The 24,580-nt window shown below is 48.9% G+C and overlaps 1 protein-coding gene across 1 annotated transcript; it reads right to left on the reverse strand.

Annotated features, from left to right (window-relative positions):
- Positions 1–6,003: 6,003 nt before the first annotated feature.
- On the reverse strand, positions 6,004–7,878 carry LOC8033981 (glutamate--cysteine ligase-like). Its single transcript, XM_002407220.3, has one exon. It carries the CDS (start codon positions 7,876–7,878, stop codon positions 6,004–6,006), a length of 1,875 nt encoding a protein of 624 aa, XP_002407264.3.
- Between the last annotated feature and the right edge of the window lie 16,702 nt (positions 7,879–24,580).

Consider the following 24,580-nt stretch of genomic DNA (forward strand, 5'->3'; position numbering starts at 1 on the left):
AGCATCTTGAGCACACATCGAAGCAGTGCACGAGCGCTCTTCACTTCTTCTGAAATAACTGTCCGACAGTATAGTGCGGTAACTGTGGTGCCACGTAACAGCAGTTAAAGCTGAGTTAACCACGGTTAAGGATGCTCGTGTAACGGGTATAAATTAGCCACGGTTCAGAGTAACGACACTTGGCCATATTGTGGCTTAAAATCATGGTTGCTAGGTAGCTGAAGCTTTATCTAAAATCACAGGAAACGCTTTTCCGTCCCCCACAAATGTTTAAACAACCCGCGACAGAGCATTGCAATATCGCATCAGCTTCCTAGCACCGTATCTAATGTTGAGGAAGTCGCACTTTTGGATCATGACGATCGGCAGTTGCGTTTGCTCTGAACAAGACCCAAAATGGCGGCGCCCAAAACAATTTTGGGGAACGGAGTGCCGATACTTTAAAACTCATTAAGTGACTCTAGGCATGAAGTAAAGTCGGGTGTATTATTTTCCTCTTCGTCTTTATTGTTTATTGATTTCAATCATAGCGAATAATGAACACATTATATCACGCTACACGTGTGTAATTATTTGTCTTAGATTTATTAATCGGACCCAGTACTTAAACCGTTCATTTATCGATAGTAAATCTTCCAATATATTTTTTAAATGTGAAGGTAAAAAGACACGGAGATTGATGATGATACAGACGCCAACGCCGCCCTCGGAAATTTTTTGAACATTAGAAATCAGCAGTTTGTCTGCCATCCGCCAGGTAGCGCAACAAAACACCTAAACAGTTTTTAATTGTTTTTAAAATTAGCTATGCTTTACACCTATTAAGAAACCAAAGCAAGATTATTGTGAAAATTGAATACATCGCAATGTATATCTATTCCAAGCAATAAATGTTATTAGATGCCAATAAATCTGTTTATGTTCAAAAAAGATATGCATCAAAAACAGGTAAGTTTGAAGGGCTCCCGGAGCGTTATGACTTTGAAAATGAAAAAAAGCCATCGTCCACCTCTTGGGCAACCATTGTAGCTCTAAATGTTATAAAAGATTTTGTCATAGCTTAATTATTTCCTCAGCGGCATTTGAAGTACCATGACTCGAAGCACTAAAACGTGCTACGTTTGATATAAAATATCTAAACAAAAAAATTTTACACAACATTAATTTTTTTTGCATATTACCAATTATAAGCACTACATCTGTAGCTAATTTCATTGCCCTAGCGCTTGTCATTAAAACTATATTTGTGCTGAAAAATGTCAATTTTAGGGCAATATTTGGAGGGATGAAAAAAAATGAAAGCCGCTTACAACTCCCTGTAACGCCGAATTAGAGCGCAGCTCTTGAGGAGGAGGAGGGAAGGGCACGGGGGGGGTAAACTAACCAGGGGGGGGTCACGTGACCTTGGGGGTCACGTGACCCCCAATGCCGATGATGTCATCACTGACGTCACTGATGACGTCATCCGTGACGATGACGATGCGGGTACCGATGACGTCATTAGTGACGTCACTGATGGCTTCACCAGTGATGATGACGATGACGATGCGAATGTCGGTGACGTCATCAGTGACGTCGCTGATGACGTCATCAGTGATGATGACGATGCGGATGCCGGTGACGACATCAGTGACGTCACTGATGACGTCATCAGTGATGACGATGACGATGCGGATGCCGGTGACGTTGTCAGTGATGATGACGATGACGATGTGGATGCCGGTGACGTCATCAGTGATGATGACGATGACAATGTGGATGCGGTGACGTCATCAGTGATGATGACGATGACGATGTGGATGCTGGTGACATCAGTGATGATGACGATGACGATGGGGATGCCGGTGACGTCATCAGTGATGATGACGATGACGATGCGGATGCCGGTGACGTCATCAGTGATGATGACGATGACGATGTGGATGCCGGTGACGTCATCAGTGATGATGACGATGACGATGTGGATGCCGGTGACGTCATCAGTGATGATGACGATGACGATGGGGATGCCGGTGACGTCATCAGTGATGATAACGATGACGATATGGATGCCGGTGACGTCATCAGTAATGATGACGATGACGATGCGGATGCCGGTGACGTCATCAGTGATGATGACGATGACGATGTGGATGCCGGTGACGTCATCAGTGATGATGACGATGACGATGTGGATGCTGGTGACGTCATAAGTGATGATGACGATGACGATGTGGATGCCGGTGACGTCATCAGTGACGATGACGTCATCGGGGGTCACGCGACATCGGCGGGGGTCACGTGACCTCGGGGGGTCACGTGACCTCGAGGAGGGGGTCACGTGACCTTGAGGAGTGGGTCACGTGACCTCAGGGGAGTCGCGTGACCTCGGGGGGGTCACGTGACCCCCCACGAGGTCACGTGACCCCGGTGGGGGGCTCGCGCGGTGCATTATGGGACATTTCCCATGATGCACCGCGCGGTTACGCCGACGGCGACGGCGACGGCGACGGCGACGCCGCTCAAGCCGGAAACGGGCCCCTAAGAGCTGCGCTCTAAAACAAAGTAGTGCAAATACCAAAAAAGTGTATCGTTACATTCTGCTCCGACATCATCTTAACAAAACTGCTATATTGGAACCGTGCTATCTTTAATGGATCGTTCATAGAAGATGAACTAGCGGAGCAAGTGAGGGTCCGCGCCATCATATTCGCAACCCTACAAATGCGCATGAACAGTAAAAACCAACACATACATAATATCAAATGAAAGAGGATTGCATTGCCTTTCAAGTGACATCAATCCCGCAAAACAGTATTTAAAAGGAGATGATTAATGACCTGCCAAAAAGTACCTAAACTGCCACATTCAGTGGGACCGTGGCCTTAAGTGGTTCCCACTTGAAATTAGTCAAAGGAGGAATTGCGTCCACATGCCTACACAGAGCTTCGGGTCTTGCGTCGTGCGGAGATGGACCTGCCAAATCTAACACCGTTGGAGGTGGAAATTCTTCGGCGGACGGCAGATATCAGCTCAATCTCCTACGACGCCACTCCTACGCGCGACGCCGATGCCCCGAACGCGACGGACTCGGACGACAGTTCGCGATGCTCAATGTCGACACCGGAGGAAGACGACGAAACCGACGACGCAACCCAGCGGCTTGGGAACACCAACTGGTAGGTGATGAGCTGTTTATTATACCTCTCATATGTATAGCTGATGCTGGTTTTCTGTTTTAAGGTGCCATTGCAGTTGCTGCGTGCCGATGGAAACCGTCGCAGAGTGTGTCTGCTGCCGTGACTACCCGGCCGCCGTTCGCAAGCAGCAGGGCCGGCAGAGCTGTGTGACAAGCCACCCGGATTTCGAGGGGCTGTGCCTCGATCCGGGTGTGCTACAGCTGGCCTGTAGCACACCCGGGGGTGATGTGCGTGGGCACATCACTCCCGCGTAACAAGGCGAGGAGAAAACGTAGTTCGCTCTTTTTCAAACAATAATAGCTGTATTACGTCACCTACAGCCAAAGATTTGACGTTGTTGTCAAAATTTAATGTGCATGTGCCTAAAAAGAGCAATAATAATAACTTTAGCAATCTTTTCGCAGTTCGCTATTTCTATTGGTCGAATTCTATGGAGGTGGTGGAGACACGGGATGGACCCCGCAAGAGGATATAGTGCCTGTGTATTTCTATTGCTGTGAGTTTACTAGGGCGCCTTGCCATTTAGAACTGGTCATTTTAGAGCGCAGCTCTTAGGGGCCCGCTTCCGGCTTGAGCGGCGTCGCCGTCGGCGTCGCCGTCGCCGTCGGCGTCGGCGTAACCGCGCGGTGCATCATGGGAAATGTCCCATAATGCACCGCGCGAGCCCCCACCGGGGTCACGTGACCTCGTGGGGGGCACGTGACCCCCCCGAGGTCACGTGACCCCGGTGCATCATGGGAAATGTCCCATAATGCACCGCGCGAGCCCCCCACCGGTGTCACGTGACCTCGTGGGGGGCACGTGACCCCCCCCCGAGGTCACGTGACTCCCCTGAGGTCACGTGACCCCCGCCGATGTCGCGTGACCCCCCAATGACGTCATCGTCACTGAGGACGTCACCGGCATCCACATCGTCATCGTCATCATCACTGATGACGTCACCGGCATCCACATCGTCATCGTCATCATCACTGATGACGTCACCGGCATCCGCATCGTCATCATCATCGTCACTGATGACGTCACCGGCATCCGCATCGTCATCATCACTGATGACGTTACCGACAACCGCATCGTCATCATCACTGATGACGTCATCAGTGACGTCACTGATGTCGTCAACGGCATCCACATCGTCATCGTCACTGATGACGTCACCGGCATCCGCATCGTCATCATCACTGATGACGTCACCGGCATCCGCATCGTCATCATCACTGATGACGTTACCGACATCCGCATCGTCATCGTCATCATCACTGATGACGTCATCAGTGACGTCACTGATGACGTCACCGACATTCGCATCGTCATCGTCATCATCACTGGTGAAGTCATCAGTGACGTCACTAATGACGTCATCGGTACCCGCATCGTCATCGTCACTGATGACGTCATCAGTGACGTCAGTGATGACATCATCGGCATTGGGGGTCACGTGACCCCTAAGGTCACGTGACCCCCTCCCTGGTTAGTTTAACCCCCCCCCCGGTGCCCTTCCCTCCTCCTCCTCAAGAGCTGCGCTCTAATTCGGCGTTACAGGGAGTTGTAAGCAGTTTTCACTTTTTTATTGACTGAAGCCCAACAAACAATATGCTTCCAAAAACAAGCTTCTCCAAAAAGCACTTGAGTGCCCCTTTAAGATATAGCGCAATTTAAAAAAAAAAAAAAAAGTTTGCTGCCAGGCACAAAGTTAATATTCTGTTTTCAGCCCCTTGAAAGCTTTCCAAGATCTGCGGGGCCTTGTTGATTAAAAAGCATGTCCAGTGTTCCAAGAAACATGTTACGAAGTACACTGTACCTGTTACAAAGGTGGTTAACGAAATTCCTTTAGTTGTGGTTGTGTTTATATCGGACAGACGGGGCGTTGTTTTAATGATAGGGCGAGTTAGCACAAGTTCGCTGTACGTAACAATTTCGGGGAAGAGGGGGGAAGGCATCTCGCGGAGCATTATGAGAGTTGCGATTTCGAAGCAATTTTAGATTCGACGAAGTTTGTTAAAAAAGCGAATGAAAAGAGGGAGAGAGAAATTATTAAAGCTTGCTTTTATCAGAAACGGGTCAAAAGCGTGTGAGCATGGAGTCTGTTTTTCTGCTAGAAAAAAAAATTGTGCTATTTAGATGGCTTCGTGTAAAACTGCCGATATGTTATCGGTTCATGGTCTGTTGTCGGTATGGTAAACTCATTTTCCACCCTCATCTTCATTTACAACGCCCACACACACACACACACACACCGCAGCCGACGCTACGATGAAGCAGTGCAGAAAGTGCATCGACATGGCGCCTATTAGTATTTGCTATTCCGGACTGCACAATGAACGCAGTGTGGCCTTTCGGGATTGTTTTAGCCGCCGATAGCAGAAAGACAACAAGCGCCGTGACGAAGCACTCACTGCTTGATTGGCTCCATCGGATCCTGGCGTCGGCTGCAATCCAAGTAGAATTCTTTCCTCGCTGCCGTCTTTCTTTTGCGGACTAAGTATGCTGAACGCCAACAGTTCCCCGTGGACTAAGCATGACTCGCCGCCGACGGTCCCCTGCGGACGCAACAGGCTGAACCTACTGCGTCCGCAGTAGGTCCAGCCTACTGCTGAAATTACTACCAAGGATGGGATTTCTCATGAGCAGCAACTGTGTGCCTAATAACTTTCATTTGTATGGCAAGCCTTGCTTCAAAAAGTAGAGATGGAGAGAGAGAGAGAAAGAGAGAAATTATTTTCGGGCAAATATAACGACCAGGGGAAGTCAATACTTGTTATTTATACACGAATAGAAAGTGGCGCGGTTGACCATCCTCTGATCGTTGCCAGCACGCGGGCATTCAAGTGTATTCTGAACTTGGCCTCGATGTTGGCGTCCCCAAGAGTTCGGGAATGGACCAGAAGTTATGTTGATGCTTGAACATTTGCATGATTAGGTCATAGTTGATGCTCTCGGTGATGACAGAGTCACTCTTGTACTCCGGGTGGGACGTAATGAACTTACGCATCCAGTGAGCTGTAGTCATGAGGTCGCCTGATGCCCTCTTTTCGATCAACGTCAGATATTGATGCAAGGTGCAGTGGGTCGCGACATCCACCTCTTCGACACTATTCAGGAAGGCCCGAATGAGCGGAATGAATCCTGGAAACGACCCCTTCTTGCCATTGAAAATCTCGGCCACGGTCATCTTGACGACGTCAGTAGAGTTTGCGCTCTTGTCAGCGCAACCGTGAGTGAAAATGTCCTTGCGAAACCAGAACTTCTCATTCAGGACAGCGTCCACCTTCTGCGCCGTTTGCATGTTTTCGTCCACCTTGGAGATGGGCACGGTCAGGTCTAGGTCAAAAGTAAGAATGATTCTTGTCACCAGAACCACGAAGACAATGTACGCAGCGTTTTCAAACTCTGTCATCTGCAGTTCCATGGGTCGGAACTCGATCCGCCATCCAATATCGCTGTTGGGCGGCGGTGGCTTGAACCTTAACGTATGCCAGTTGCTTGACTGGAGATTCTCGAAATGATCAAAGTCGGCTTCGTTGTTTTGCGACATCATTTCCTCGTAAAGTACAATACTGTCCTTCATGAACACATGAGAAAGGTGCTTTGCCAGCGACTCTTCAACGTTTGCTTCTCGAAGCACTGCGTAAATGTCCTCGTTGAATTCCAACAAGACGTCATTAAGCGATTGATTTTTGACCGAAAGAAAGCAGGGAATGCTGGAGTAACGCAGCCTGTTGATAGTCTTCTTCCCTCGCAGAGTCGTCTTACCCATTTCTTCTTCCGTCCTTTCATCCACGGACATGCTAATGACGTTGAAGCGACAGTCCACGTTCGCCAAGTGTCCTCTGAATGCGGGGCTGCTGGCGCCCACGGCGAGCATAAGAGGACACAGATTCGCCAGCTGGTCGTAAAGGGTCATCGCTTCCGAGATGTCGCTGGCTTGAAAGGTCACCTGGAGACAGCAGTTGCCCATTCCAAAGCCCATGGCGTCCATGTATATGCAATCAGAAATCGCACCACTCGCCGCTTCGCCATCATCGTCGAGCTTCCGAAAATCTTCGACGAAGGGACTGGGAGTGTTGATGTCCTTGTATATGGGAGCGTTGATGACGACGCGCTTCCCGCGGCGTTGCCTGATATTGCGTGCCATTGTGGTGAACCTAGAGTGCGCTGGATAGATCATCTCTTCGGGGACGAACAAGGACGGCATATTTGTCGAGGCGAGTGACGGTTTGTACTCCGGATAGGTAAAGTCCTCGCAACCCATCATGGGAAAAGTGGTGATGCACATGATCTCTTCATTCTTGTTCAACAGGGTCCTCACTTCGGCACGCCTGAGTCGCATGTTGTGTTCTACCGCGTTATAGTGAGCGAAATGCCCCCCGTACGGCTCTATCGGAATGGCCTCCATTGCGTAGGCGGCGAACTCTGGGTGCCAAGAGCAGCGGCAGCTCTCCGGGTTTTCTCGTTCCTTTTTGTTGAGAATGCCAATGAGCTCGGCGGCCCGGAGCAGTAGCTGCACCTTGCGCTGGCTGTGGTTGAAACGAACGAGCATGTACTCAATCTCATCGCCCCAGAGAAGGCAGTCGTTTCGACGATGGCGGGCATGATGGTAAAGATTGATAAACTGCGCGATGCCGTACTGACGAACGCTTTCGCATCGCGACTTGGTGTCCTCCCAGGAAAAAGGTGTTCCTTTTGAGAGAAGGCCCATCGGGGAGCTGCTCTGTCTTTTTCTTCTCGCAGATCTTCTTCCACCTATTGAGAAGAACCGTCGCGCCTTAGTGACTAAATTGAGAACTACACCGATGGTCCCCGAGATTTCTCGCTCGCTCTGCTCCGGCCTGTCAAACACTCGGCTGCCCAGTAAAACAAGCGAGCCGAGCTAGTTCTCACGATCTCCGGATGCAGCGCTTAGAAACGAACGGAAACGGAATCGCCTCAAAGCGCGCTGTCAAGTGTAAGCCCGCGGCACAAAGCTGGTGTCTTCATTGCCCCCATCGTCAGAATAGAGAAAGCTAGGTCGATCTTTGTTGCTTCGTAAATTTTATTCACTGGTCCGGTTTTTGCTCTGTTTCGCTGGATGAGAATGCAAGATTCAGTGCGAATCTGTATTTGGACGAGCCTACCTGCTTTTGATTATCTTGCCTTCCTGTTTTATACTGAAAAGATTAGACGCGCAGTTTGTTTGAAAACAACATCGTGGGTATTTGTTTGACACGTTTCGAGCTTCGAAAATATGAACCTTCAAATTTCGATTAACTTCTTTCTCGCCAAACGTCTGCGTGTTGCGGTGAGTGAAGCAAGTCGCCCCACTCGGTCCTTTTAGTACACTCTAACTGAGCTAGATTTCCGACGCCATGTTCTTCCCAGAATAGGCGCGCGGCACGTGTCTCGAACATTTCCACAACAATGAATGGAGCTAGTGCCACTAAATAAGCTACGCTACAGAGTAACGACACTCAGCCATATTGTGTCTTAAAATCATGGTTGTCAGTTATCTGAACCTTTATCTGAAATCACAGGCAAGGCTTTTGCGCCCTCCACAGCCGTTTAAACAGTTCGTGACAGAGCAAAGCAATATTGCCTGACCTTCCTAACAGCGAATCTAACCCTGAGGAAGTCGATCTTTTGAATAATGACGATCGGCAGTTGCGTCTGCTCGGCATACGAGCCAAAATGGCGGCGCCCACAACAATGCTGAGGAACGGAGTGCCGATACTCTAAGCGCAGCTCATTTAGTGGCTCTAAATGGAGCCAGTTTTTCCAGGATAGAGGGACTTTAGCGGCGAGAGGCACGGAACATCTTCGCTCTGCACCTGGGTATTCACCTGGTATGCACCTAGGTATTCATCTCGGTATGCACCTGCGTAGTTCCAGGCTTCCCTCCTTTTCAACACTTCTCTCTCTCTCCCTCCTGGCTATTCACAGGACGGAGAAATCCCGGGGAATTCTCCCCGGCGCACACATCTCGCGACGAAAACGTCCGGCTTTAGCGATGCGGCGCTGTGACGTCAGCTCCGCGATGGAGGGAGGGAAGGATGTCCGGTGCTGCACAAACAATCCTGAGGTCTGTTCGATTCGCCTGAACTGGCTGAACCAGTTCAGCAGTGCAGGAACTGGTGCATTCGATTAAACCGGAAGTTGCACGGCCGCTGCACTGGCGCGTTCGATTCATCCCAGTTCTAAACGAGTTCAGACCTAGTTCCTTAAAATCGTGCACCGGCTCCGGAGTCAGTTCAGCGTCCGTGCAGAAGCAGACAAGAGCAGACGGCGATAGCAGACGACACTCCTCTTCTGTCTCTGCTCGCGGTGCCATTTTTTGCAGCTCTTGCTCAAATGTCTGCGATGTTTAACAACAACGCCGATACTGAGGTTGTATTTCCTCTCGTTTATGATACTAACGTACCCGCGGTGGACGCAAAATTGAGATCATAACCGAGGGTAGAAATTTGCTTTATTATTATATGTTGAAAGCGTTTTAGGCACCTGCTCGCGTAGGTGTGGCTCCCTGTGGTAAGTGTTGAATCATTGGCTCACGTAAATTCTTTCATTTTGATGCTATGTGGGGATTGTGTTGATATTCTTCCTTACAGACACGGGAAATGTATTGCACTCTTGATAGTCCCCGCCTTCAGTTGCTCTTGGATGCATACTGACGACTCCGATACATTGCAGAGATCTGGGATTTAGTACATTGGCCCTCGCATGCCCCCTAGCTGAGCATAATACTGCATGCTTTGTCCGCTTTTATCTGTGGACGCCCACTAAAGGGCATGCGAAAAACGCCGAGAATCGGCATTGGCTTGGTAGTTCCACGCAGGTCTTGAGAATCAGAATAAACGCTTCAGCTTGACGCCAAAATTGCGGTCGATAACTGTCTTGGCCAAAACGCTATCGTCAGGCCTTCGTCTTCGAGGTGATCACTACCAACCGCGCGCTGCCGCCGGTGACTCCCGACGCAAAATCATCCTGATGCCGCGAACCTATCGTCGAAATGCGAAACTCGAGAGACCTGGAATAAATCTACTATTGCTAAATTAATGTGAAGGACACGAACGCTTATGGAAACGACAGGAACCGAACGGCCGTTAAAAATTCAGACAGAAACATTTCGTGCAGAAAACGTTTTTAGAACACTTGGATACAATATAATCACAGAAAACATTTCGTTATTATACTTTAAAACTAAGGAAACGCGAATGGTCTCCTCAAACCGCGACTAGTTATATGTAGCATACAACGTGGCGTGGAGAAACAAGAGCCAACAGATGCAGACGACACCCTGCGCTTCCGCTCGAAAAGCCGATCACAGCGCCAATCCTAGCGCGGCGGCTGCACTGGTTCTGCGCCGCCGCTGCACGACTCCTGCACTTGTCTGAACTCGGACAGAACTAGTTCAGAACTTTCTGGCCGAATCGAACAGACCTATTGTTTTGCCGTCGCCACGCCAATAGAATGCATTTAGGAGAAAAGCGTAAACGTCACCCATTCTCGTTTTCTCTCCCCTCTGTTTTTTCACTATTTGTAGGTTGAAACGTTTCAATATTTTTTTCGTCGCCCATACCGTATACGCCTACTTGGCGGTCGTGGGCGAGAGGAAGCGGAAAACATCTATACTCTGTCGCTGAACTGTTTGCTGTCAAATGTAGATCTCGCTCCATTCGTCTGCGGTGATGTCAAGGGCGGTTCACACACTTGTCTGAGTCCTTGAAGGTAAACATGTTCGGCAGATATCTGCCTGGTTGGGTGAATTTAAATGTAAAGAATAAAGAATTACGCCAACCAAAAAGTCGAAAAATTGTCCCAACGTTTCGAAACAGTTCGTTTCTTCCTGAGGGGCGACTAAACGGGATAATAGCTTCTTTGTCTTTCTTTGAACTGGCTATCTCTTCTTCTTCATTGTCGATTGCTGGTTGTCTTCGTTTCGCCTGCGCCTTCTTGATTGTATCTCGTAACCCATGAACATATAAACTGGGTAAGGTGCCTAGAGACCTATTGATATTATTTGCGGTGTTTTGAATATGCCAGGATTCTATCAGCTGTCTTCTGCGTAGGTTCGTCTCAGTACCCAGAATGCTTGCATCTTCAAATCCGATACGGTGGTCATTAACTTCACAGTGCTCCGCCAGAGCACTGCGTTCGCGGTCGAAGTTGCGTACGTCATTTTTGTGTTGACGGAGCCGTTCTTGGAAGTTTTTAGTTTCTCCAATGTAGGAGGCGGGGCACTGGGTGCAGGATATTTGGTAAATTACACCCTGGGCCCTTTCCTTGGGTGGACGACTTTTTGGCCGAGGTAGAAAACGCCCGAGTGTGAGAAACCGCAGTCGCCGAGACGGGCAACCTACTGGGACTGCACGTCTAAAACCGATTGCACGCATCAGCATACCCTACACAAAAGGGATAAGTGAAACACTATCCAGGATTTTTGCAAAAGAACACATCACCGTGGCCCATAAACCTGTGACCACACTCGGGCGTTTTCTACCTCGGCCAAAAAGTCGTCCACCCAAGGAAAGGGCCCAGGGTGTAAATTTACCAAATATCCTGCACCCAGTGCCCCGCCTCCTACATTGGAGAAACTAAAAACTTCCAAGAACGGCTCCGTCAACACAAAAATGACGTACGCAACTTCGACCGCGAACGCAGTGCTCTGGCGGAGCACTGTGAAGTTAATGACCACCGTATCGGATTTGAAGATGCAAGCATTCTGGGTACTGAGACGAACCTACGCAGAAGACAGCTGATAGAATCCTGGCATATTCAAAACACCGCAAATAATATCAATAGGTCTCTAAGCACCTTACCCAGTTTATATGTTCATGGGTTACGAGATACAATCAAGAAGGCGCAGGCGAAACGAAGACAACCAGCAATCGACAATGAAGAAGAAGAGATAGCCAGTTCAAAGAAAGACAAAGAAGCTATTATCCCGTTTAGTCGCCCCTGAGGAAGAAACGAACTGTTTCGAAACGTTGGGACAATTTTTCGACTTTTTGGTTGGCGTAATTCTTTATTCTTTACATTGTCTGAGTCCGACCGAGTGCGACTACAACGAAAACAGGGTTTTAAACCGTATTGAAAGCGGCTTAAGACCCGGTTGCCGTAGCAATTCGGAAAATGTCGCACGTCGTTCCAGTCTCACTCGGTCCAGAGCCGTTTACTGAGAGAGTTTGGCCATTCATTGGTTTGAATAGGCGAGCATCTCGGGGCCAACCACAGGGCGCGAAACAGCGCCTAGCGGCGGTTATGTGCTCTAAATATGCGACACGACTAATTTAAGCCGTTTTAGCGTCGCTAGAGTGAAGAGGTTTAGCTCTCGGTGACTGAAAACTTTACGCATGTCAGGTTTTCGTCACGCCAATATTCAAGTGTAGAATAAATGAACGTGTGCTCCAACCCAGGGCCGACTTGCTATACTCCGCGACAACTTTTCTTGGCAATGCAGTGGAAGGTACAGGCCCGCGTCCCCTCTCCCATCTTGAGTGTGCGCGGGCTCTCCTCCTCTCCCCGGAATTGGGGGAGGAGGAGAGCCTGCGTACACTCAAAATGGGAGAGGGGACGCGGGCCTGTACCTTCCACTGCCTTGCCAAGAAAAGTTGTCGCGGAGTATAGAAACAGCGTCTCAGCTGAGACAGGGAAAGAAAGCACTGCCAAAGCCAGCGCACGAGCCGAGCAGGACTCTGCGTCTCAAGACGCTCGCGTGCCCCACCCTTTGCACCCTTTTCTTTCAGTCAGGTTCAGCGCTGAGACGCTGTTCTAGCAAGCCGGCCCAGAGCAAACTGTCACCGACACTCCATCTGCACAAACGTCAGCGGTGCAGACAAAGGCATGGGCACGAGCGCGTGGCTTTGGAAAGTGCCTCCTATTCACGAGTTCTCGTACAAACATTTCGCTGAGCTAGACTCACTCGCCTATGCCAGAGCAGTATATGTAGAGAGTTTGGCCATTCGTTGGGAAGTATAGGAGACAAATGAGGAGGCGCCATTGGCCGCAAGTGGGCTGGGCGTGTTCCAAGGCGTCTTCAGAAATTCGAATGTGACCAACCAGAAGCCGGAAATAACAGCCTGGTGGTGGTCGCGAGAAACAAACCTGATAACTGCATCGGAGTAACTCTAGGTGACTGAAAATATGGCACACGTGATGTTTCAATCACGCTCATTCAAAATCATGGTGGACGAGTGCAACTAGCAGAACGATCGACATAATCGGTACACCCTCACGAAAAAAGGGTGTAAAAAGGTGTATCGTTACACCCTTTTTCCCATATAATAACCCCCAAACTTCAATTCTACGTACAGCGCCGTACAGTCGAACAGACGGCCAGAAATTGTACGACGGGCTCTATAGCCGTGTGGTGCTACTTATTAAAATAGCTAATGTACGTGTTCCTGACTACAAAATAAATAATCGGGGTTTTCTTGGCCCTACTGTAAAAACTCGGTGTTTTCTCTATCCGGTCTTTGATACGTACTCTAGCTATTTAAAAAGTTATGTCGCACCGTTATCAAGCTCCTTGTAAGATTTGGGGCCGTCTGTTTGACTATTGGCGCCGTGACCGATCGAAAGCGTCGCAGTGGTCGGCCTTCCACGATTGGCCGAATGCTGACTTCGACGTCAGCAAAGGATGTCTCATCGACGGAAATAAGAGTAATGTAAGAACTTTGATTTTGACGGTGTCTGCAGTGTTGGTTTAAAAGCGCAAGGATTTCCAGCTTCCATTATGCTAAATACAAACACCGTCGAACTTGTTGTTCACAGGGTAATGACGTCACGAGAAATAACCATAGGAGGGCGCCACCCAAACATCTCGCCGCTAATAGTAAACTGTACGTCGAAATGAAGTTTGGTGGTGTATCTTATGGGACAAAAGGGTATAACGATACACCCTTTTACACCCTTTTTTCTTGAGAGTGTACTCCAAGCGCCGAGGGCCGGAAATCTGCCGTCCGACCGGTCACACTCTGTCTGAACCAGTGTTGCGGAGTTGCCACTCCGGAGTTGGAATGATTCCGGAATCATTCCGCATTTTCGCGACCCCGGAATGGAATGGAAATGGAATGGCGGCAATGTTCAGGGGAATGGAATGGGAATGAAATTAGATGTCTTTTGTCCGGAATGGAATGGGAATCGAATGGGCCAGGTTCTTTATATATTGCTACGATAAGAAAGGAAAAGAAGAGGAAGACGACGGGAACTGAGAACAGGACGGCTCGACTGAGTGACTGAGGAGAATTGTCGTTACAGTTTTTGTGGCAGCGGTGCGGTATGCCTCTCAGTGCTCTCACCCGCTCTCACTCCCACGCCGGAGACCGCAACGATGATGACGTTCGAGACCTGGAAGATCAATCTGCTTTGGGCGCTGCAAACCAGGATCCCATGGAAGTCCAGGTGCGGCAGTTACAGTTGGAAGTCCAGGCCCTCGGAAATCAACTACAACAAGCCGGGCGCGCACTCCAACTTCTCCGAGGCAGTACGGCTCCTCAAGTGCGGCACACGGCGCGTTGCTATCGAAACCGCAACCATTTGACGGAATAGTTTCCTGGAAAGCATATCACATGCAGTTTGAAACGATCGCAGAAGCCAACGGCTGGAACGTCTCAGACAAAGCAAGAGCCCTGGTGTCTTACCTCCGGGGGAAGGCCGTTGAAAACTGAGAGACTATTCAAGCAGACCTCCTTCACGACTACCCTACCTTAATCGCTGCCCTGGACGCTCGGTTCGGCGACTCTCGCCTTAACAACTTCACTATGCGGAACTGCGCTCTCGCCGTCAACGTTCTGGCGAGACTTTCCCAGACCTGGCAGCCAGCATCGAACGTCTTGCAGGAAAATTCTTTCCAAGCTCTTCCCCCGACACCATTAGTACCTTGGCTACCGCTTCATTTCTGGACGCCATTGGTGATCTCCAGATTCAACAAATTGTACGCCTTGGACGCCCAACGACCCTGCGAGCAGCTTTCGTCCAAGCAGTTGAAACGGAAGCCGTGTTTCGTTCTACGAAAAGGGCAGCACGCACTGCAGCTATCAGCACCTTCTCCATGGTGGAACACCACGAGTCGTCGCAGCCGCAACATTGCTTCCGCTGTGGTGGCATCGGACATTTTGCTTGACAGTGCCCGAATGAACCCCATGAAACTTCACGTCCGGGAAACGCTTCCGCGAGCCATCGGGGCAGGGCTCGCTGGTAGTTCATCCAGTCCCCAACGTTACCTTAGGCATAACGGCAGAAACATAAACATCAGTAAAGATGCCTAAACCTTACCCACCCCCATGTGTGTCTATACATATTCTGGAACTCAACCAGCAGTTTAGTGCTCTGGTGGACACTGGGTCCGCAGTGAGCATTATTGATAGTCGAGTTGTAGCAGGCTTGCTAATCAATCTCAAGGCAGCAACTACCATCCAGCTCCTTTCTGCCAATGGTTCCAAGTTAAAATCAGTAGGCGTAATGTCCTTGACAATGGTTGGAGAGGAAAAACAACTGCTACATGATTTTGTTGTCGTCACAAATGTGGTAGATCCGGTCAATCTTGGGTGTGAATGGTGCGAAAAGGCCATGCTGACTATCAGTTTCAAATCAGACACACCCCTCATTGAGACGACAACGATGGTTCTCCCAAGTAACCCGAAGTCAAAGACGTTAGTCTCGCAAGATGAACCTACCAGATATCAAAATGGCCTGCTGACCCACTTCGCTCAGTTCATCACGTGGTTCATCACGTTTTCCCTTACCTTCGGGCAATATTGTTGGCAAGCAATGAAAACGCGCGTCATCGATGAACATAGGTGTAACCGAAAAGGCACTAAACTTACTGCAGTCGTCTCCAGACGAACAATTGTCCCGGCAAACTCTGGAGTAGGGGTAAACGCCGTTGTGTCGGAACGATTTTGTGGAGATGTAATCTTCGATCCTTATCTCAAGTGCTTGCCCGGTCAAGAAATGGCAGCTCCGAGAAGCATTCTTCTCTGTATAGATGGTCACACCAAAATCCTCCTCATCAACTTCGGATCCACCAACACAAGCATTAGTCGCGGAGAGAAGTTGGGAACAGTAACTCGTCAAACCCATTCCCAGACTGTTTCGACTGTTATCCCAGTCGACAACATGGGCTCTTCCAGTCCATCTAACGAAACAGCATGGAACGCCTTGAATTTCGGTCCTCACCTGACGGAGGAACAAGCTCGATCCCTCCGAACGTTGCTTCAAGACTTTCGACGCGTCATTGCAACCTCCTCCAATGACTTGGGTTGCACTTCTTTGCTTGAGCGTTCAATTGATACAGGAATGTCTCTCCCCATTCATCAGCATCCTCGTCGAGTTGCCCCGTCAGAACGACAGATCATCAACGAACAAGTGCACAAAATGCTCGAGCAAGACGTCATAGCACCATCTGATAGCCCGTGGTCATCACCGGTAGTTCTAGTTCCCAAAAAAGACGGATCTATTCGGTTTTGTGTCCACTACAGGAAACTCAACAGAGTCACTAAACAAGATGTCTAACCACTACTCCGGTTAGATGACGCCTTAGATCGTCTCGCGAACGCAAAATTTTTTTACCACCCTTGATTTGATTTCCGGGTACTGGCATATCCCCATAAAACCCGACGATGCAGAGAAAACCGCTTTTGTAACACCTGACGGCCTGTTTCAATTCAATCGGTTACCATTCGAACTCACCAATGCTCCAGTCACATTCTAACGGCTAATGGATAAAGTGCTCGGTCCTCTCAAATGGACAATGGCCCTGGTCTACCTCGACGATATCATCATTTATGTCCCTACATTCGATGAGCATCAGCGTCGACTTCGTCTTGTACTGCAGGCTCTATCTGATGCTGGACTTAAACTGAAGGCTAAGAAGTGTTTTTTCGGCTTTGGACAAGTCACATATTTGGGACACTCGATCACTTCGGAAGGCATCCTCCCCGATCCTGAGAAAGTGCGATCCATTGCAGAATATCAAGCTCCGACAACGATCAAAGAGCTTTATAGGATTCACGTCCTATTTTCGGCGTGAATCGCGATTTCGCGATTCACGCCGAAAAGATTTCGCGAGACTCACACGACCCCTAACCATCCTTCTACGGAAAACAACCACCTGGACCTGGGGGAAGGCTCAAATTAAGGCATTTGCAGACATCAAGCATGCCTTGCTAAACCCTCCCGTTCTAGCACACTTCAGCGAGACTCATGAGAGAATCCTGCACACCGATGCCAGCGGTGATGGTCTGGGGGCAGTACTGCTCCAAAAGGATTCATCCGGCATCGAAAGAGTGTTGGCTTTCGCTAGTCGACATTAGAGAGTTTTTGTAGATCGTGTTTTCAGGCCCCAATAATCGTAGCGGGAGCTCGCGCTGCCACTTCGATGCGTGCTCTAAAGCGCGCGCTCGTAGCGGTAGCGGGCTTTTGAAAACGATCTACTAAAACTCCCTTTTAAGATGATTGTGAGAGTAGGCGCCATTCCTCTGAACTGGAATGTCTCGCCGTGGTCTGGGCCGTCAGAAAGTTTCGTCCATATCTCTATGGTCGCCATTTTACGGTAGTAACGGACAATGCCGCATTGCAATGGTTGCAATCCAAGCAGGACCTGACGCCAAAGCTTGCAAGGTGGGCACTCCAGCTGCAGGGATACAACTTCTCAATTCGTCATCGCAGTGGACTATCTCACCAAGATACGGACTTTCTTTCGCGCCACCCTGTGGGAATTTCCGCTATTCAAGACTTGTACACAGCACAGGTAAACGATGCTGAGCTAGCTAATATACGCTCGATCCTCCAACAAAGTTCTACCGAGAGACTGAATGACACACGACGACGATTACCGGGCCTGTTGCGAGCATATTATCGACAGGATTGTCGATAATAACCTATGCCACGTAAAGAAACGGCAATCAGCAGGCACCGTCTGGCTCCCAGTTGTACCTGTGAGCTTGCGGGTGGCAATACTTCAAGCATGCCATGACGCTCCAAGTACAGGCCACCTTGGGCTAGAAAGAACCTACACTAAGGTCGCCGCACGTTTTTGGTGGCGCGGCCTACGTCAAGACGTCGTTCGGCACGTTCAGACATTGGAACACTGCCAGTTCCGGAAGACATCTACTACTAAGTGGGACGTACCCCGTTGCCCAGTCACACCTCCAGAACATCCGTTTGAGCTAATATGAATTGACTTTCTCGGACCTTTTCCGAAATCCCGGAGCGGAAATCGTCATGTCATAGTCGCAGTTGACTACCTAACCAAATGGGTAGAGGCCCTAGCGGTGCCAGATGCTACCGCAGATTTCCTAGACGAGTTTATTGATGTCAACATTGTTTTGAGACATGGCCCGCCACGTGCAATAATTTCAGACCGTGGTACACCGTTCATGTCTCACCATTTTAGAAACTGTCTGGCGAGACATGGCATACGACATTCTCCGACATCCGTGTATCATCCTCAAACGAACGGTCTAGTTGAGAGGAACAACCGTACACTTACAGATATCTTGTCTGCCTATGTAAACTTCAAGCATACTAATTGGGATAACTTTGTCCCACACGCCATGTTCGCACTGAACACATCACAGCAAGAAACCACAAAAGAAGTACCGTTCAGACTCTTATACGGTCATGACGTGACGCTGCCTATTAAGTCAAGACTTGGGGTGAACGGGACACAGCGTTGCAGGGACACTCAACGTGCTTCTCTTGATGAAATTTGTAGACAGGCACGGGACGCCATTCGGCGAAGTCAGGAAGAGACTGGCAATGTGTCAGAGGCCGGTATCCATAATGTGCACGAGTTTCAAATTGGAGATAAAGTTCTGGCGAGACGGACCTTGCGGTTTTTTGGGAGAGCTGCTAAGTTTCTTCCCCGATACCGAGGGCCTTATCGAATCTTGGAACGGAGAGGGCCTGTCACCTACTACCTCGAAGACCTCACTGATGGACGGCCTCCCAGTACACACCGCTGCTTTCCTGAGCACGTATCGCATCTCAAGCTATACATTCCACGAGCGCGCCAAGTCCAAGTTCCGTAAAAACTGTGGACATCTTTTGCAGACGGACTACAATCAAGATCATAGTAACTGTAGTGTTAGAAGATATTACCACTTTTGTTGTTTTTTTTTCAGTGGGAGGGGGGAGAGTGCTACGATAAGAAAGGAAAAGAAGAGGAAGACGACGGGAACTGAGAACGGACGACTCGACTGAGTGACTGAGGAGAATTATCGTTACAATATATATATATATATATATATATATATATATATATGCCGGGTGCTTTTGCGAAGACTTTCAAAAATCCTAAAAATTAGGGCGATTGAAAAAAGAAGAAACTCTTTTCGGGAACAAACTACCAGCCACGGCGGACGTCAGGAATTGCCAAAAACCTACTAATTAGCCAGACAATTAATTAAAACTTGTCAATTAACTTTTTATTTAGGGGAAATAGACATATGGTTTCAATTAGAAAGTTGCTGAGCGTTATCGAAAACCAATATATCAGTCATTTTCAGAAAGACTTTGAGCGCGTGAGACGAGTAGTAGCGCACTAAAGTTACCGCTCGTGGAGCAGGTACAAGGCTAGCGGTTGAGGTAAGGCGCCCGCGCGATTTTTTCGCCTCTTATCTAGCCCCAGCCTTGTACCTGCTCCACGAGTGGCAATTTTAGTGCGCTATTACTCTTCTCAAGCGCTTAAAGTGCTTAAAGTCTTTCTGAAAATGACTGGCTCTACTGAGCCAGTCAGGGAGTCGGTTGTTCAGAAATAAAATGAGCGGGAAACTGCGAACCCGCGCGAGGCCCTAACAGACTTGTACGCAAAAAAAAGAAAAAAAGAAATGCAATACAAAAAACAAGCCTCAAAGCAAAGAACAGAGGGGAGAGGGGGGGGGGGGGGGGGGGGAGCGGCGGTGGCGCCTTTCACCAGTGAAGTGCAACACATATCTGAATGCGTCTGCGCCTGTAATATTGCACGGCTCTAGGGTACGCCATCAACCGACGTGAACGTGACCCGCTGCTCTGGTGATCCGATACCCAGGAAGGAGGCCAGACGTGGCCTCGCTGTGTGGACCCAGACTTTGTACACCTGCGACTCGTCTCGAGCGCGCTGTTTCTCGGACAGCTCGCACCTGTGCCGGCCACCTCAAGTCGCAATCCGTGAGCTCTCTGTTTGAATGATGCTAGGCGAAACTTGAAGACTGCCATTCATGCGTTGGAGCCGGAGAGTCGGCAGTAAGGACCGTCCCAACAGGGATGCCACCATATCGATTTTTCAACCGTAACAGAAGATAAGACATGTGCTTCAGGATGCTTCAGGTGGTCCACTTTTTTCGAAAATTCCAAATGGAACTACCTGCATGGTGTTCAACGAGGTCACCTGCAACAAAAGTACGTATTGTCCTTTCATACAGCAGGGTGGGTAAAGTTTCACGTTCAAGGCAACACCTACGGATTCAAGAATACCAGTTCATCCCACCGTGACGTTATGTGATCAGTGCTGACAGGGGCGCCCTTATTGGACAGGGAAGTGGTGATGTTTTGATGTTATTTATTTTGTTTATTTGAGGTCGAAGTCTTTTCGCATCAATGGTCAGCCAGACGGGATGCCAGGGAAGGGACCGCGGTCAATCCTTGATGGAACGTTTTTTAAACCCATTGAGGACTCTTCGTCCGGAACCCCTAACTTTAAGGCGAAGTGCCAACTGCGGGAAAGTAATTTCGGAACCCCCCCCCCCCCCTCAAAAAAAAAAAAAAAAGCAAACAAAAAACCTCCACTGCAAACTTAAAGCCCCATCTCAGTTGGCGTCTCAAAGAAATTTGAAAAATGTATTGCATTATCAGTATTTATAATTCTGCCCTCCATAAAATGTATTCTTGTATTTGTATTTCCAAAGACTTTTTGCCTCTTTTTAAAATGTATTTCCGATACGTATCGCGATACATTTTTACAGATATATTTGAGACTTGAGTATCAGTATCTTAGCAACTATTTTCATCTATCCCAGTATTTGTATTTCCAAATACATTTTTGAATATTTCTGCCCAACCCTGCAATGTAATGCAGCTGTCAAGTGACACTTTTAACGTTTATGAATTACAGGAATGGAGTGGAAAGATTCAGCCAAACTAGGAGTGGGAATAAGCCCAGTGTCCCCCATTGAGTTGAAAAAAAATGAAATTATCGAAAACTCTAATTCCCCGGAATGGAATTGGAATGGAATGGGGGTGCCCATTCCGCAACACTGGTCCGAACGAAACATAGTTGAGCGGCGCATTCGTTTCTTACTTCTTTCTGGATGATCATGATCGAAACATCACGTGTACCCTGTTTTCAACCATGAAAGGTTACTATACTTCACTCTTACGGGCTTATTAAAACCATATATCAACATATACCTTTGATAAGAACTGTTTCTCGCTATCACCGCTAGGGGATTCTTTTCGGCTTCCGGTTGGCCAAAGGGGCATGTCTAGCTCACTTTCTGCGTCTGGTGCACGCCCTGGCTCTGCCCGCGCCTCCCATTGACCAAACTCTCTGTATACACGGCTCTGGCCTGTGCCTTTGTCTTTACTGCAGACATTTGCGAGATGGAGTAGAGATAAAGTGTACTAGAAGGACCGAGTGGGGCGACCGGAGTTCTCTTTAGGTACCTCCGCATGTGGGAAAAACCGGGTAATCCAAGCCACTTCGCTCGTAGCGCCCTCTCGGGCACTACGAGAGAAGCGGTTCGGATTAGCCGGTTTTTATGAAAAACGCGTTGCGTTCCAACGCCAAGATCGTTTCACAAGCGGCGGCGCCGAAAAAACGCTTCGGTAGTCTCACTCAGTCCTTTCTAGTACACTCTACGAAAGTGGCGCTGCGATCGAAGTGGCTTGGGTCCACCTGATCGCTTTCCACATTTTGAGGTAGCAACTGAAAGCATGAGCGGAGCCTGTAGCTCGTCCCACCCGCTCTCATTGGTCGTCGCACGCTTATCAAAAGGATCTCGGGCCAATGGCGTTGGACGACGTTCCGTCGCGCAGTGATCCCGAGGTAACCGCATCGGCCGAACCTCTTTGTCATTCGAGCTTCGATCATGGCGGAGTTCTCTACGCTCGAGGACCTGACGCCGTTAGAGGTTGAAGTTCTTCGGCGGACAGCCGACCTGGGGATGATTTCATATGACGCCACTCCGACGTGCGATGTGGACGATAGCAGCGCTTCGGAGTCGTGTTCGGGTTCCGAGGACGACGAAACGCACACCTTTTCGGGCGTTCTTCGATTTGCGGTTGGGGCAAGTCGTAACCAAACCAACGTTTGACATCGCAGCGTTACCTCTGGTACGTGATGTCAAACGATGTCGCCACGTTGACTTTCGCCTCGGGAGAACGGGGGGAAGGCGGGTTCAGACATGTGCAACGAGCGCGTACCTACGACTGCGTCCGTTGCGACCGGAACGACCGCACTGCGCCTCGCGTACACACACCTGTAACCACTACAACAAGCGCAGCGTGTCGTCAGCACGGCGACCGCTTCTGTACGCCGCCGTCAGCTGTGTCAGCGGCCCCTCTAAAAAAGGGGACGCACTGCTACTCAATGCCGTAACAGAATATAGACAGACAGTTTTCTAGTCTAAAGCTTTATTATTTTTTCTTGATAGGCTTGCAGGGTACAGCGAATGAAAAAAATAAAATAAAAAGATGCAGCGCCGTCTTGGACGATCACGACTCTAATACACGACATTGCAATAGTACAAATATCACCACACGCCTTTTCTACTATTATAAAAGACAATGTAATCTTAGCAGCGATATAGCAACGTAGAATAATGATTTCGTGATCAGATAGACGTTGCGAGCGTTCAGGATTGCTAACACTACTCAGTTTTCTCCGTTGATGAAAACGCTTGAAAATTCGTATCCTTTATACGGTACGCGCAAGTAATACCTTGAACTTGAGCACACGCATGAAATGCGCCAAATCAGAAATCCGGGCGATGTTCGAGGACACAAATGCTTAGAAAGCACCACTGTAGTCGAAGTAAACAAACACGACGGCACGGGCGTTTCTGCTATCTTGAGAGTGCCGCCACGACATCGCTGCACGAGTAGGTGGATGTTCCCTTCTAGTACGTGCTGGGTTATCATAGCGAAACACGACGAAAATTCACAGTCAAGGATAGCGCTTTTACGCGGAACGATGAGCTTTCACCAAGCCGTCCATTCCGACGATCACCACCGACGCCACGTTTGCGGATAGAAGGAGCCGGCCGGCCCGCGACCGGCACGACCGGCCTGCAACGCGCGGAGTTTCGTGCGCTTCCGCGCATCCCTGGGGAACGGGAAATTCACCACCCGCGGAGGAAGGCAAATAGAAAACGTAGTCCATTGTTTGTGAAACGATAATTGCGCTATCGCGTCTTCTAAACTAGAAATATTTTACGTCTTGTGAAATTATCATGCACAACATATTTAAATGAACTGAAAATTGTTTTCTTAGTGAAACTTTAAAAAGACCACCAAAATGTTCAAACATATGATAATTTCATTGGTCCTCGCAAGTACAGAAAAGAGTCCGCACGTATTTTATTCCTGCGTGATTAATAGGCGTTTCTGCCTTCTAAGACTGAAGATACTCATTCACTGACACTTCCTTAACACCATCGCACCAAAAAGTAGCTTCTCCAAAAACCGCTTGAGTGTCCCTTTAAATCATTTGCGACATCATTTACATTGCAGTCTAGCTGGACTCGTGTACTCATGGTTCACGTTAAAAACGTCAAGATAAGTAGTCATTCATACCTCAGCGGTAAAATATCTCATTTTGAGGTGAGCACCGATCACCGTGTAAATATCTTAAAATGCAGTAAATTCACTCGACGAGGGTGGTTTGTGTCGTGTTCCCGTTGCACTGGAAAAGTTCATTGCTTAGAGCTTAGCCGCGTACTTTTGTCATCATATTTAGCCGCTGGCATTTGTTGTTTACGCTTTTTGAGCGTTCAAAAGGTTGTCGTATAAATCCGGAAGCATTTCATCGATTCATTTACAACTGCATACAAGGTCTTCAGGAATGGACAGGAACAGGATAGATTGAAACCACGGTGGAAGAAATACATTTAGGTGGTGACTCTGGCCGCTCTTCTCGTGGGGAGCGAGCGACCAGATTGTGTTCGGAACTAGCCTCGAACAAGGAGCGTACTCTGTTTCACCTTATGATGTACCGCAAGAAAGGCTACAAGCGCGAGCTCCTTGCTCTGGGGCACATCCCGGCGGCACAAGCTCTCGTGACTTAAGAGCAGCTGTCAACGCTATGAGCTCGCGCTTCTAGCCTTCGCTGCGGTACAACCTAGGGTGAAACGAAGTGAAGTTGTTCCGTGCCGCCGCGGAGGGCGCTGAGGTTTGAGGACCGTGGGTATGAGGTCTCTCATCGGCGGCCACAAAGTCAGGGGCGTAGC

The sequence above is a fragment of the Ixodes scapularis genome, unplaced genomic scaffold, assembly GCF_016920785.2.
Source record: "Ixodes scapularis isolate PalLabHiFi unplaced genomic scaffold, ASM1692078v2 PGA_scaffold3__209_contigs__length_174095766, whole genome shotgun sequence".
NCBI lineage: Eukaryota > Metazoa > Arthropoda > Arachnida > Ixodida > Ixodidae > Ixodes > Ixodes scapularis.